This window comes from Carcharhinus amblyrhynchos, chromosome 5, assembly GCF_965287045.1.
Source record: "Carcharhinus amblyrhynchos chromosome 5, sCarAmb.v2.hapA, whole genome shotgun sequence".
Lineage (NCBI taxonomy): Eukaryota > Metazoa > Chordata > Chondrichthyes > Carcharhiniformes > Carcharhinidae > Carcharhinus > Carcharhinus amblyrhynchos.
Genome location: NC_137328.1, coordinates 31,803,891 through 31,820,312, shown reverse-complemented (window position 1 = coordinate 31,820,312; position 16,422 = coordinate 31,803,891). Strand labels below are relative to the sequence as shown.

Below are 16,422 nucleotides of genomic sequence, written 5' to 3'. Positions count from 1 at the left end.
GGCCCAGCTCTGCAACTTGTCCATGTCTCTGTAAACTATGACACCCCTCCTCACTATCTACCACACCTCCGACTTTAGTGTCATCAGCAAATTTACTAATCCACCCAACTGTACCCTCATCCAGATCATTTATAAAAATTACAAACAGCAGTGGCCCCAAAACAGATCCCTGAGGCACACCACTTGTAACCGAACTCCATGACGAATACTTACCATCAACCACCACCCTCTGTCTCCTATCTGCTAGCCAATTCCTGATCCAATTAACTAAATCACCCTCAATCCCATACATCTGCATTTTCTGCAGAAGCCTTCCATGGTGAACCTTATCAAACGCCTTACTAAAGTCCATATATACCACGTCAACTGCCTTACCCCCATCCACCTCTTTGGTCACTTTCTCAAAAAACTCAATAAGGTTAGTAAGGCATGACCTACCCTCCACAAAACCATGCTGACTATCTCCAATCAATTCATTACTCTCTAAATAACTATAAATCCTATCCCTAATAATTTTTTCTAAAACCTTGCCCACAACAGAAGTAAGACTCACCGTTCTATAATTCCCAGGGAAGTCTCTGTTCCCCTTCTTAAACAATGGGACAACATTCGCTATCCTCCAATCTTCTGGCACTATACCTGTGACCAACGACGACCTGAAGATCAGAGCCAGAGGCTCTGCAATCGCCTCTCTTGCCTCCCAGAGAATCCTAGGGTAAATCCCATCCGGCCCAGGGGACTTATCTACTTTCAAACCCTCAAGACTATCTAGCACATCCTCCTTATCAACTGCAATACTATCCAGTTTACAACCCTGTAACCCAGTGTTCTCCACAGCTACATTTATGTCTCCCTGCGTGAATAGCGAAGAGAAATATTGGTTCAATGCCTCTCCAATCTCTTCCGGTTCCACACATAACTTCCCACTGCTGTCTCTAACTGGCCCTAATCTTGCCCTAACCAATCTTCTGCTCTTAACATATCTATAGAACGCCTTAGGATTCTCCTTAATCCTATCAGCCAAAGTCTTCTCATGTCCTCTTTTAGCCCTTCTTAACTCACTCTTTAACTCCCTCCTAGCCAATCTAAAGCTTTCCAGTGCACTACCTGAGCCCTCAAGTCTCATCCTGACATAAGCCTCCTTTTTCCTTTTAACCAGCGAATCAACTTTTTTAGTGCACCACGGTTCCCTAGCTCGACCATTTCCTCCTTGCCTGACAGGGACATACATATCAAGGGCTCGTAGCAGCTGCTCCTTGAAAAAACTCCACATTTCGGACGTTCCCAGACCCTGTAGTCTCCTAGTCCAACCTATGCTTCCTAATTCTCTCCTAATAACCTCATAATTACCCTTCCCCCAGCTAAAACTACTGACCCGAGGTTCATGCCTATCCCTTTCCATCACTAAGGTGAACGTAACCGAATTGTGGTCACTATCACCAAAATGCACACCAACTTCCAAGTCTAACACCTGGTCTGGCTCATTTCCCAGCACCAAATCCAAGATAGCCTCACCTCTAGTTGGCCTATCTACATACTGAGTCAAAAAACCTTCCTGCACGCTTTGTGCAAAAACTGATCCCTCTAATGAGCTAGAGCTATAGCTATTCCAATCAATATTAGTAAAGTTAAAGTCCCCCATAACAATTACCCTATTACTTTCGCTCCTATCCAGGATCGACAGAAGTTGGGATTGTTGGACCAAGTGAAATTTTCAAGACTAGGGTCAATCAATTTTATGAATCAAGGATATCTATGGGAAATGGCGAGCAAACGGAGTTACAGTTTATCCCATGTTCCAGCAGAACGGTGGAAGAGCTCAAGTGAATGAATAGCTTGCTCCTGCTCCAATGCTTCATATTTTCTCCTTGCCTGAAAGTGATGATTTGGTCAGTTGCTGTCAACCTTCCACCATTTTATCTAAAGTGGTAATTATTCATGCAGGAATTAGAACAATATGTGCTGACAGATGACTCACTACAACATCAGTTCAGACTGATCAATCCTCTTCCAACATTGACTTGCACAATTTTCAGCAATAAACTTGGCCTCTTCCTGCAAAAATCAGCAATAAATCATCACTGAAATAACAGAAAGGTTGCAGCACCAGGAGCGTCTGTTCCAACTCTCTAAATGAGAGAGTCACTTGCCGTTCTCCCTATAATCCTGCACATTCTTCCTTTTCAGTAACTAATTCCCTCTGGATGCTTCAATTGAACTTGCCTCCACCATTCTCAGGCAGCGCATTCCAAACATTAAGCATTCACTATGTGGAGTTTTCTTCCTAGTATCACTTTTGCAAATAGTTTTAAATCTGTGCCCTCTTGTTCTCAATCCTTTCAAGAGTGAAAATAGCTTCTCCCTATCTACTCTGTCCCGACCCCTCAACTCTGAGTATCTCAAATCTCCTCTCAGCTTTTTTTCTTCAATGAAAATAGTCCTAAATTCTCCAATCTTTCTTCATGACTGAAATTCCTCACGCTTGGCTAAGGCCAGACTAGCATCTTATCCAAGTTTTAATGTAAACTCCTGCCGAAACCCAGGTTGTATGTTGGTTAGTAAGTTAAAGGCTGAAGGTAACCAAGTGCTTCTTGATAGTGCTGTTAATGACACCTTCCATCACTCTGTTCATGAGAATAGATTGATGGGGCAGTAAATGGCCAGATTAGATTTGTTCTGCTTTTAGTGGACAAGAAAATCTGGCCAATATGACACACAGATATCAGGGGTTGCAGCTTTGCTGAAACTAGCTAGAGGTGCAACTAGCTCTAAAGCACAAGTCTTTAAACTGTACTGGGAATTTGTTGGGCTCTAAGCCTTTGTCACATCGAGTGTGTGCAACTATTTCTTAATATCAAACTGTTTGAACCAAATTGCAACTATTTCTTAAAATCAAACTGTTTGAACCAAACTGGCTGAAGACTGGCATGTACTGGTAGGAACTTTGGGAACAGGCTAAGCTGGATCATCCACTCAGCTGAAATTGTTGCAAACATTGCAGCCTTGTCTTTTGAACCTTCATATGGAGTTCAGTTGTTGTTGAAAATGGGGATGTTTATGAAGCCTTCTCCCCCTATTAGTTATTTAATTGTTCACCTCCACTCATGACTGAATATGGCAACACTGCAAATCTTATTCTATTTGCAGGTTCATTTAGATGCGCTCAAAGCATGTTGCTTCACCTTTTAGAATGCATGTCCTGTGTTGTGATGACGGATCCTTGATGACGGATTCTAACATTTTACCTACAACAGACGTTAAACTAACCGGCCTATAATTCCCCGCCTTTTGCCTGCCACCCTTCTTAAACAACGGCGTAACATTAGCCGTTTTCCAATCTTCCGGCACTTCCCCGGAATCCAGCGACGTTTGGAAAATAACCACCAAGGCATCCACTATCACCTCCGCCATTTCTTTCAGAACCCTCGGATGCATTCCATCCGGTCCTGGGGACTTGTCCACAATCAGTCACTCCAGTCTGTCGAGCACCGCCTCGCTAGTAACAATAATGTCATTGTGACCCTCCAGTCCTACCATCTTTCCATCGCTAACACCCGGCAAATTATTCACGTCCTCCTCCGTGAAGACTGAAACAAAAAAGTTATTCAAGGCCTCAGCCATTTCCCCATCCCCTACCACTAAGTACCCCCTCTCATCCTCTAAGGGTCCAACGTTCACCCTAGCCAGCCTCTTCCTTTTTATATATTTATAAAAACTCTTGCTATCCTTTTTTATATTAAGCGCTAGCCCAGCTTCATAGTTTATCCTACCCTTCTTTATCAACTTCTTTGTCAATCTTTGTTGACTTTTAAACCTCTCCCAATCCTCTTCTCGCCCACTACTCTTAGCTACTCTAAACGCCTCCGCTTTTAATTTAACACTTTCCTTCACCTCCTTCGTTATCCACGGCTTATTACCTCTCCTCCTACGGTCCTTTTTAACCATCGGAATAAATTTCTGCTGAGCACCAAGAAAGATCTCCTTAAAGATCCTCCACTGCTCCTCAGCAGACCTGCCTTCCAACGCGCTCCCCCAGTGAACATTCGCCAATTCTTCTCTCATCCTTCCGTACTCCCCTCTGTTCAAACAAAGGACGCGTGTCTGGGAACCCACTTTCTCCTCCTCCATCTGCACCAGAAACTCCACCATACAATGATCACTCTCCCCAAGAGGATCCTTCATCACAAGGTCCCTAATTCTACCCGCCTCATTACTCTGTAAGCTAACTTGTTGATTGGGTGAGTGATTAATAATTGTGTGTAAATAAATATTATTGTACTAACAAGAAGTCTATTCGCAATTCCTTATCCTCCGTATGACGGTTAAAATACTTCAGCAGGCGCAGAACATAATTGGCAACTTTGGTGGACATCGACAAGAAGTCTTCATGGAGGAGGACGCGAATAGTTTGCCGGGTGTTAATGATGGAAAGATGGTAGAAGTGGAGGGCCTGAATGAGATCATTGTTACTAGAGAGGCAGTGCTCGACAGACTAGAGGGACTGATGGTGGACAAGTCCCCAGGACCGGATGGAATGCATCCAAGGGTTCTGAAGGAAATGGCGGCGGTGATAGTGGATGCCTTGGTGATTATTTTCCAAACCTCGCTGGATTCCAGGGAAGTGCCGGAAGATTGGAAAACGGCTAATGTTACGCCGCTGTTTAAAAAGGGTAGCAGGCAAAAGGCAGGGAATTATAGGCCGGTTAGTTTAACATCTGTTGTAGGAAAAATGCTTGAATCTGTAATCAAGGAGAAAATAGCGAGGCATCTTGAGAAGAGTTGTTTGATAGAGCAGACGCAGCATGGATTCGTTAAGGGGAAGTCATGTCTGACGAATTTATTAGAATTCTATGAGGATGTGTCTAGTGCGGTGGATAGAGGGGAACCAGTGGATATGGTGTTTCTCAATTTTCAGAAGGCGTTTGATAAGGTGCCACACAAAAGGTTGTTACAGAAGGTTGGGGGCATGGAGTTGGGGGTAGGGTGTTGGCGTGGATAGGGGATTGGCTGTCAAATAGGAGGCAGAGAGTGGGTGTCAATGGGTGCTATTCGGATTGGCGGTTGGTGACTAATGGAGTGCCCCAGGGGTCGGTGCTGGGGCCTCAGCTATTTACCATTTATATAGATGATCTGGAGGAGGGAACCGAGTGTATGGTGTCGAAATTTGCTGATGACACCAAGATTGGTGGAACGGCAAATTGCGCGGAGGGTGTGGAGAGTCTGCAGAAGGATCTAGATAGGCTGGGCGAATGGGCCAGGAAATGGCAATTGGAATTTAATGTTGGCAAGTGCAAGGTGGTTCACTTTGGTAGGAATAATGGTAGGAAGGACTATTACTTACGGGGCGAAAAACTGCAGCAGGCGACGGTGCAGAGGGACCTCGGGGTCCTTGTGCATGAGTCACAAAAACCCAGCCTGCAGGTGCAGCAGGTGGTCAGGAAGGCTAATGGGATGCTGGCCTTCATAGCGAGGGGGATTGAATATAAAAGTAGGGAGGTCTTGCTGCAGCTGTATAGGGCATTGGTGAGGCCGCAGCTGGAGTACTGTGTGCAGTTTTGGTTGCCGCACTTACGCAAGGAATTTTGGCCTTGGAGGGAGTGCAGAGAAGGTTTACTAGGCTGATACCGGAATTGAGGGGGTCGAGCTACGAGAGGCTGAATAAACTAGGCTTGTACTCGTTAGAGTTTAGAAGAATGAGGGGAGATCTCATTGAGATGTATAAGATGATGAATGGGATGGATAGTATAGAGGTGGAGAGGCTCTTCCCGCTCAGAAAGGACAGTAGGACTAGGGGGCACAGCCTCAAGATAAAGGGGGAGCGGTTTAGAACGGAGTTGAGGAGGAACTTCTTCACTCAAAGGGTGGTGAATCTCTGGAATTCTCTGCCCGTTGAGGTGGTGGAGGCTGCCTCGCTAAATATTTTTAAGACGCGGGTTGATGGGTTTTTGATAAGCGAGGGGATTAAGGGTTATGGGGAGAGGGTGGGAATGTGGAACTGAGACACGACAGATCAGCCATGATCTTATTGAATGGCGGGGCAGGCTCGAAGGGCTGGATGGCCTACTCCTGCTCCTATTTCTTATGTTCTTATGTTGTACCACAATCCAGTGGAATCGTAGAGCACATGAACCGAATGCTAAAAGAGATCATTAGGAAAACTGTGCAGCAAAACAACATGACATGGGATACAGTGCTTCCCCTTGCCCTCATTAATGACTGGCTGACCAAGAGGGGAGCAGACTATTTAATGGGATTTGATTTAACTGAGCCTATCACAGCCCTCAGCCACAAGAAAGCTGTCCAGCAAATAACTGAAAACATTAAAGCAGCTCAGTTAGCAACCACTGTAAAGGCCAAGGCGTATTTTGATAAAAGCACATATCCCATAGAATATACAGTTGGCCAGCGAGTAATGATTTCCCTCTATGATCCCAGTTCTTTCTTGTCCCCAAGATCTGCAGGCCTGTACGCCATCACGGACAAAATAAGCCCCTCAGTGTATAAGCTCCTGATCGCCAACTGGGAAAAACTGGTTGGTTCACATAAATCAAATAAAAGCTCATGGGACTCAGAATAATCACTTCCACCATCTCACATTAGAGACAGGGGAGAATGACACTAGGCGACCAGAATGGCCTCACTCAGTAAATGCATTTCCTCGGACACTTTCTCATCCACTTCCAGGTTCAAACCAGACCCTTACCCCATCACATTACATCCAAAGCCTCTTCCACAACTGAAGTACCCCTAAGGATATTGATCGACTCGTTCATCAGAGTAGACTTGCGCACCTAGAAGACTGACACAACTCACAGGTATCGGCCCTTGCAGCATTATGATTTCCCTATAAACATAAAGCTTACTAGCCCCAGACCCAACAGTGAGGCCCTGACTAAACGACAAAGGGTTATTTTGATAGGGACATCCAATGCTGCATCCCCCACCTGGGTAAGGGACCAGACACATAGATTGATTAAATGTGAGATGAGGATACAGGACCCCCTGAACCCAGAACCAAACACAGACCCCCACAGTGCAGATCCCCATTGTCCAACAAACAGACACAGGTATGAAAGCCAGGTGAGAATGTAATGATGGAGCCCTATGAGACAAATGATTCAGAGGATGAGTCTGTTGGGCAATTTGTTAATGGAAATGCTGAATCACGAAATCTAAGGTGCTCCAGATGACAAATTCAAAGAACAAAGAACAAAAACAGCCCGGGAAACAGGCCCTTCGGCGCAACGAGCCCGCGCCGCCATTTTAACATTACCAGTACCCCCCCTCCACCCATGACCCTTATCTATCATTTATGGCATTCCACATTAAGGGAAACTAATTTATGGACAATTTATTACCTCCAATCAGCCTAAATAGCACATCTTTGGGTGTGGGAGGAAACCGGAGCACCCGGAGAAAACCCACGCAAGCACGGGGAGAATGTGCAAACTCCCACAGACACTGGCCCAAATCCATGTGTCTGCACAGCGAACAGTGATAGTCACTGAGCTGTCGTGTTGCCCAGCATCTGGTCCAGTTTAAGCACACACTAACGGCTTGAAGCACTAGGCTACTCTCGAACATCCAAGAGCAGCCCAAGTACGACCCATTGTGTGTATGCCCCTCGTTGGACAACAAGGGGGACCAACTTAAAACCTGTGAATTAAAAGAGAAAAACATTAGTATCATACAGAATTCAACCTACAATGCAGACCAATGCAAGATACAAGAACCTCTGATAGAAACACCTACTTACAAATCCCTCAATCTGCAGGTCCACTACGGCCAACGTAAATCAAAACGTCCACAATTAAATGCACCCAATTCATCCCCATGCCGTCCGTATAAGTGTTAATATGATTAAACAGGTTACCTACACAGACCGATGCCATGCTCTTTTGCCACCTTCTTCTAGTTAAGAGGAGACTTCCAGCCAAACTATGCTAAATTTTATCAAGGTGACTGTGCTAAATTTTAAAGTTGTGCTACATTCATAGAGATGCTTGTGCTAAATTTTAAATTTGTTCTGCCTTCAAACTCTAAGATGGCGCCACAGCGAGGTGACTTCTTGCAAGCTGTGCCCAGCATACCTTCTAATTCTATCTTTTTCGCTCCTTCTATGCTTCTAAAACTTCTTTAAACTCTCTGAAGGCTCGCCAATTCTGTAAGAAATCGGCAATCCTTAGGACCCTGGAGACACCCAACCTAACTGACCCGGAGCAGCTGCCCATGTGCGCGCAGCAGCCGGCACTGCAGTCCCAGAGCCAGAGATTCCTCCAGAGACCAGGAAAATGCCCCAGAAGCCTGGGCGTACAGAGGATTCCGAGAGCCCAGGAAAACGTCGCCAGAGCTAAGATCTCCACTCTGCTGGTTCTCAACCACCAGACCTGAATCCCTGAGGCTGGAGCCCTCTCCACCACCTTCCCCCATCCCCCCCCAACCCCCGCCACCGACCCCCACCCCCAACCCATCTGAGCCAGAGAGCTGTAACCTCCTTTAACCTCCAAGCATTCCCTTCTCCCTTCTACAGTTGCCCCACACTCCTAAAATTAAACCTTCAGCTTCACAACACTGCTCTTTTAAATTCACTTGCAGGTCTAAAGATCCTCAGGCCGCTGAAGGAACAGCTCATACTGGCAGTGAGCCAGTAGATCGTGACAGTGACCCCAGGGACATCAACCACTTACCAGCCTTCAACCCATCCACGTCGGAGCGTGGTCTGGATATCCACCAACTGGCAAAGCCAAAATGCAGCCTGACAGTGAGCCAGAGCACCCGATTGCGCAGACCCATCTACTGACACAGGAACCACAAGCAAGGGAACTCTGCTAAAAACTTCACTGGACACATACTCTTAACACCGCAAACCACTCTCACCATCTCCCAGGCTCGAAAAGACGCAGACACTCCAGGAAGCGTGGAAAACACGCAGGCCTGCAGGTGAGAGTGAAACAATGCGGTCCCAAGGACCCCTTCCCCAGCTTATTCCTTGCAAATGTGCAATCTCTGGAAAACAAGCTAGACAAACTTAAAGCCAGATTCACTTTCCAAAGAGAACTGAGGGGCTGTGTACTCTGTTTCACGGAGATGCAACTCACTCCTGCTTCACCGATCAGTGCCCTATAACCAAAGGGTTTCTCAATCCATCGAATGGATCATACAGCTACCTCAGGCAAGGCTTAGGGGGGGTGGGGTCTGCTTCCTAATCAACAACTCATGGTAACTAGACATAGCAACACTGGCAACTTTCTGCTCCCCAGACCTAGAATACCTACGCTAAAATGCTGCCCTACTATTGTCCACAGGAGTTCACCTCCACTATCCTGATGGCAGTTTACATCCCGTCCCACGCAGACATGAAGATTGCGCTGGACGAAATATACACCACTACGAGCCTTGAGACAAAATATCCCAAGGCCTTGTTTATCGTGGCCAGAGACTTCAATCAAGCTAAGCTGAAGAACATACTACCAAGTTACCACCAACACATCTCCTGTTCTATCAATGGTCCTAACATCCTAGACGACTGCTACACAAATATCAATGTGCCTAGTGCTCTATCGCCTGCCCACACTTTGGCAAATCAGACCACAAGGTTGTGTTCCTGCTCCCAACTTACAAGCAAAAACTGAAGCAGGAGAATCCATCAAAGAGAGTCGTACAATGTTGGTCTGAGGAATCGGATGATCTCTACTGGGCTGCTTCGAGTCAGTGGACTTGTCAGTTTTTAAAAACTCTGCGACCAACCTGAATGAATATGCCACTACAGTAACAGTAACTGACTTCATTAGTAAGTGTGTAGAAGAGTGTACCAAAAGAGCAAATCTGTGTTCCCCAACCAGAAACCATGGATGAACAGGAATATCCACTGCTTGCTGAAGTCCAGGTCTGAGGCATTCAAGTCAGGCTAAAGCATAACAGGCTAGAAGATGAAGGCATGCAAAATCGCAGACTCTAATGCACCCCTCCCTGCATTTGAGCAAGACATCAGCGAGTGTATGTCCTCCACCCTAGATGAACCTATATTTGGGGTCACCATTGCAAATATCAGAGCAGCTTTCCTGAAGGTCAACCCACGGAAAGCAACTGACCCAGATGGGGTACCCGGATGAGCACTCAGATGCTGTGCAAATCAGCTGGCAGAGGTATTCACAAACATCTTCAAGCTCTCTTTAAAACAATCTGAGGTTCCTATCTGCTTCAAGATGACCATCATCCCAGTACCTAAGAAAAACCAAGCAACGTGCCTTACTGACTATCGGCCAGTGGCTCTGACATCCATCATTATGAAGTGCTTCAAAAGGTTAGTCACTGCACGAATCAATTCCAGCTGCCAGGCTACCTGGATCCACTACACCTTACCTATAAATATGTAAAACTAAAGAGTGGCTAAAGTAAACATTGATCCTTTAGAGGATGAGAAGAGGGATGTAATAACTGGAAATGAGAAAATGGCTGAGGCATTGAACAGGTTTTTTATGTCAATCTTCACAGTGGAAGACACAAATAACATGCCAAAAATTGACGACAGAAAGACTATGGCAGATGAGGACCCAGAAACTATCAATTTGCTGCAATAGGTTCACAGTTGATGCCATTTCCCTGGCCCGGCACTCAATCCTGGAACACCTAGATAGCAAGGACACCTATGCCACTCCTATTTATTGACTACAGCTCAGCTTTCAACACCATTATTCCCATAAAACTCATCTCCAAATTCCGTGATCTGGGTCTCAGCACCTCCCTTTATGACTGGATTCTGAACTTCCCAATTCACAGATCACAATCAGTAAGGATAGGCAACAACACCTCCATGATCATCCTCAACACTGGTGCCCCAGTAGGCTGTGTTCTCACCCCATACTATACTCTTTATACACCTATGACTGTAGTGGATCAGATCTCAAACAATGATGAGATGGAGAATCTGGTGAATTGGTGCAGCAACAATAATTTCTCCTTCAATGTCAACAAAACGAAGGAGATTGTCATCGACTTCAGGAGACGTAAAGGAGGACATGCCTCTGTCTACATCAATGGGGATGAAATAGAGCTTCAGGTTTTTAGGTGTCCAGATGACCAACCTGTCCTGCTCCCCCCATGCTGACACTATAGTTAAGAAAGTCCACTAATGCCTCTGCTTTCTCAAAAGACTAAAGAAATTTGGCACGTCGCTATGATTCTCACCAACTTTTACACCACAGATGCACCATAGAAAGCATTCTTTCCGATTGTATCACAGCCTGGTATGGCTCCTGCTCCGCTCAAGATCACAAGGAACTACAAAAGGTCGTGAACTGTAGCCCAGTCCATCACACAAACCAGCCTCCCATCCATTGACTTTTTCTACATTTTCTACTGCCTCAGCAAAGCAGCAAATCAAGGACCCTATGCACCCCAAACATCCTCTCTCCCACCTTCTTGCTTCGGGAAAAAGATACAAAAGTCTGAGGTCGCGTACCAACCAACTCAAGAACACCTTCTTCCCTGCTGCAGTCAGACTTTTGAATGGACTTACCTTGCATTAAGTTGATCTTTCTCTACACCCTAGTTATAACTGTAACACTACATTCTGCAATCTCTCATTTCTTTTCTATGAACAGTATGTTTAGTCTGTAGAGCGTGGAAGAAACAATACTTTTCACTACGTTAATACACGTGAATGATAAATCAAATCAAAAATTTTAAATTCGTTCTGCCTTCAGACTCCAAGGCACTCATGGCACGGACATTTTTATCTAACCCATGTTGCACAGGACACACTGATTCCAACTTCTTCAATCTCATCATCCCTGGAATCAGGCTTGTCCCTCAAGAGCAAGAACATTGTTCCTCAGAAAAGGAGACCAAAACTGAGGTGTGGCCTCACCTAGGCCCTGTATAATTGCAACAATGCATTCCTGCTCCTGTACTCAATCTCTCGCGATGAAGATGGTTGTTGTGCCTGTCGCACAGTCTGTTTTAATCCTTGGATTCTAACCTGGTGTTGTGAGATTTCAAACTGCATGGTATGCAGGAAATACAAACATGGATCTGAAAATTGGTGCATTTGTTAGTTCAAGAATTTTATAGTGCTTTGTGAACAAGTTTACAACTGTGAGGAAGTGGGTGGGGTAATGATTGAGGATCAACCTGGATGACGAAAGGGATTTCAGACAGAGATCAGGAAAAAGATTTTTTTAAACAGATGAGACATAAATGCACCACATTTATGTTTAAAACTAAGGTACAAAGCTAAACAAATATAAATAGGACAGAAACACACTTAAATGAGTAACGTGAAGTCTCACAGGGGTGAGTGCTGGGGCCTCAAATATTTACAGTCTATGTTTATGACTTGAAGTGATCAACTGTACAGTAGCCAAGTTTGCAATGATGGGGAAGTTATCCAGAGGAGCTAAAGGAGCTATAGCTATATAAATAAGTTGAGTGGACAAAAATTTGGCAGGTGGAGGGAAAATGTGAATGAGTTTGGCAGGAAGATAGCAGTTCTGAGGAAGAGGAACCTGCATGCTGTGACACATGAATCACAAAATATCAGCATACAGCAATAGCAAGTGATGCAGAAGACAACTAACATTGACATTTATTGTAAGGGGATAACTACAAAACTACAGGATCTTGGTTGGGGCTAGACTAGAACTAAGCAACACAACTTAAGAATAGGAGATCCTTTTAAGACTGAGGTGAAGAGGTTTTTTTCTATGAACGGTATGTTTTGTCTGTATAGCGTGCAAGAAACTACTTTTCACTTAATACACGTGACAATAAATCAAATCAAAGGTAGGAGCAGGAGGAACCTGCTTGGTGCTTTGAACCTGCTATCAAATAAACTGTCAAATTTTGGATTCTAACCTGGTGTTGTGAGACTTCGAACTGTGTTCACCCCAGTCCAATGCTGGCATCTCTACATCATGACTACCATACAATTATACATCAAATCAAAGGTGTGCAGGTTAAATGGTCAATACACGAGGCTGAAGGGATGGAGCAGGCCTCAATGAGCTCTTTTGAAATTGATGCAAACTCAACGGCCTCCAAGGCACTGTAGGGACTTCATGGTTCAGAGGTCTTTAATCTGTGGAATGGAACACTCTTCCTCAACCAGCAGAGGAGACATTGAAATCAAACAGATCCTTGATGAGCAGGGAGGTTTGAGACCACAGCAGAGCAGTGATGATCTTGAAAGTTCATTTATTAGTTGCAAGTAGGCTTACAATCACATTGCAATGAAGTTACTGTGAAAATCTCTAGTTGCCACACTCTGGTGCCTGTTCGTCTGATCTTATGGAGTGGTGGTGCAGGTTTGAAGGGATTAACAACCTGCCCCCTTGAATAATATGCACTTGTATGACTAGGCAGCTGTAAGAATTCAAAGAATCCTTACAGGAAGAAAGTAGTCGTTTGGCCCATCCAGTCTGCACTGACCCGCTCCGTCCTGATGAAGGAGCAGAGCTCCGAAAGCTAGTGGCGTTTGCTACCAAATAAACCTGTTGGACTTTAACCTGGTGTTGTAAAACTTCTTACTGTGTCTCTGGCCGCCACGAATCCGGATCTCTGGCGCTGTGAGGCAGCAGTGCTAACCACTGTGCCACTGCCCTGCTTCTGGGGTTTAAGTTCAATGGTGGTGTTAAACATCCCTCAGGCACAGGGAGAGATGGCCTGGGCTGTGAGGGGCAGGTAATGGGGCCCGGATCCTCCCCCCACCGCCCCGGGTCACTTACCGAGGTGCGGCGATGTCTCCGGACACGGCTGAAGCAGCGGTGGAGGGGACCAGCTGCTCCTGGGCGCTGCTGTGCTGTTCGGGCCTGTGCTGTTCACGGCGATGGAAAGCCCCTCTTTCGCCAGCAAGCTGCCGACCCGGCGGATCATCTGCCCGGTAAGGACGTGCACATCCAAGTAGTAGAGCAGGGTGACGGTGAGGTGCAGCCCGCACAGCAACATCACCGCCAGGCAGGTCACATGTAGCCCGCGACCCGGCAGTGACGGGCCCACCGTCAGGTTCTTGCCCATGACCGGCACTGCCCTCCTCACTGAGCGGATGTCACTCTGTGACCAGCTACCCACCCAAAGCACCGCTCCCTCCACCAACCGCTGACCCAACAGGAAAATGAAACCAGCACCGCCCGCAGGGAGAGGAACCAATCAGCACCGCCCACACGGAGAGGTGCCAATCAGCCCCGCCCACAGGGAGAGGAGCCAGTCAGCACCGCCCGCACGGAGAGGAGCCAATCAGCACCGCCCACAGGGAGAGGAGCCAGTCAGCACCGCCCGCACGGAGAGGAGCCAATCAGCCCCGCCCACAGGGAGAGGAGCCAGTCAGCACCGCACGCACGGAGAGGAGCCAATCAGCACCGCCCGCACGGAGAGGAGCCAATCAGCACCGCCCACAGGGAGAGGTGCCAGTCAGCACCGCCCGCACGGAGAGGAGCCAATCAGCACCGCCCGCACGGAGAGGAGCCAATCAGCACCGCCCGCACGGAGAGGAGCCAATCAGCACCGCCCGCACGGAGAGGAACCAATCAGCACCGCCCGCACGGAGAGGAACCAATCAGCACCGGCCGCAGGGAGAGGAGCCAATCAGCACCACCCACAGGGAGAGGTGCCAATCAGCCCCGCCCACAGGGAGAGGAGCCAATCAGCACCGCGCGCAGGGAGAGGAGCCAATCAGCAACGCGCGCAGGGAGAGGAGCCAATCAGCATCGCCCAACAGCGAGGGAACCAATCAGCATCTCACCACTGGGGAGGGGGCCAATCAGCACCGCCCCACAGCGAGGGAAGCCAATCAGCACCGCCCCGCAGCGAGGGGAGCCAATCAGCACCGCCCCACAGCGAGGGGAGCCAATCAACACAGCCCTGCGGCGAGGACAGCAAATCAGCACCGCCCAGCAGGAACAGGAGCCCATCAGCACCGCCCCCTACGAGAGGAGCCAATCAACATCGCCCCACAGTGAGAAGAGCCAATTGCATCGCCCAACAGGGAGAGGAGCCAATCAGCACCGCCCCGCAGCGAGCGGAGCCAATCAGTATCGTCCCACAGCGTGACGAGCCAATCAGCATTGCCCCGCTGCGAGAGGAGCCAATTGCATCAGCCAACAGGGGGAGGAGCCATTCAACACCGCCCCGCAGCGAGAGGAGCCAATCAGCACCGCCGTGCAGCGAGGGGATCCAATCAGCACCATGCTACAGGAGGCGGGGCCAATTAGAACCATTCACGGGGACAGGAACCAATCAGAACAATCATGCGCGGGCAGGGGCATCTGGAGCACAAGGACCACCATGGAGCAAGCTATTGGATTCCTGAAGATGATTCACTCAGTGATTTCTCATATGGTGGTGGTATGCTGCACTCTACACAACATGAATCTTCAGAGAGTTTTGGATCTTAAAGAGGAAAATGTGTACATTTTAAGAAGGAAGGTGTTAAAGCAAGATGAACCTGTGGTCGAAGGCCTTCCAGATATCCAGCTGAGTCATTGACCAGAATGTCAGGGAAGATCTGGCAATACTGGTCGAGGCATGTGTCTCCTAAGGATAACATACCCGATAACATTTGGTCCAATATCAAAATTTTCCCACAAGGAGAGACCATATCCAAAATGTCAGTCATACACAGCTGTCTCCTGTTTCCTCACAACTCCTGGAAAACACATTGCTATTGATCAGTGTCCCTGACCACCCACATTTGCATCACATATCCACTGCATCATGCAGTCCTCAAAACAATGGGATTGCACAAATAGCGTGAACCATTTCATTACATTTCATTTCAGTTAATAGAAGCATTACAAAAGTTGCTCATGACTTTTTCAAATGAAATTACTGAATCTGAAATTTTGAATGATATTACAAGAGCAATGCCATCTGCTAACAGCCATTCCTATTGGGTGCTTCACAAGTGACTGCTTCACAAGTAGCTCTGATGTATAAGGTGCATGTTTTTAGCGTCATAGTGTCGGTGGAAACATTGCCATAGGCTGGCCCACCAGAACTGATGCAGAGGCAACCTCTTAGTCACAGGAACATTTGTCTAAATACATCCTCAGATAGAGGCGAAGAGTGCAGCAAAGGGTGAAGGTGTCTCATGAGGGATGACCCCCTTGATGTCAGCTCTTGCCCAAGGCCCTTTCATGATGTATATGTACATTCAAGGGAATCAGCAGCTGGTGGGCATCTGGTTGCTGATCCATTCCTGTTTGCAGTATCAGTACATTTGACAGGTCAATGCAACAAAAAGTGGCATGCATTCTTTCTGTCCATAGCAGCATGTTCTTGCATCCACTCAATGTGATGTTGCGTGTGGTTGTCCATGAAGTTGATCATACCATCAGTGCAGAATCTAATTTGCTTATAGACCTGAAACATTACAGACCACATCTCATGTATGAACTTTTCCATTCTCTGCCCAAGGCTCCTCCTTTG

General features: G+C 47.0%; 1 protein-coding gene across 1 annotated transcript in view; it reads right to left on the bottom strand.

Moving 5' to 3' along the window:
• The window catches only part of LOC145342939 (beta-1,4-galactosyltransferase 1-like), a 71,246-nt gene extending 57,191 nt beyond the window's left edge, over positions 1-14,055 (bottom strand). The window contains exon 1 of the mRNA XM_080188575.1: positions 13,725-14,055. Within this exon, the coding sequence (XP_080044701.1) occupies positions 13,725-14,013 (289 nt within the window). The 5' untranslated portion in view covers positions 14,014-14,055. The remainder of the gene's footprint in view (positions 1-13,724) is intronic.
• Between the last annotated feature and the right edge of the window lie 2,367 nt (positions 14,056-16,422).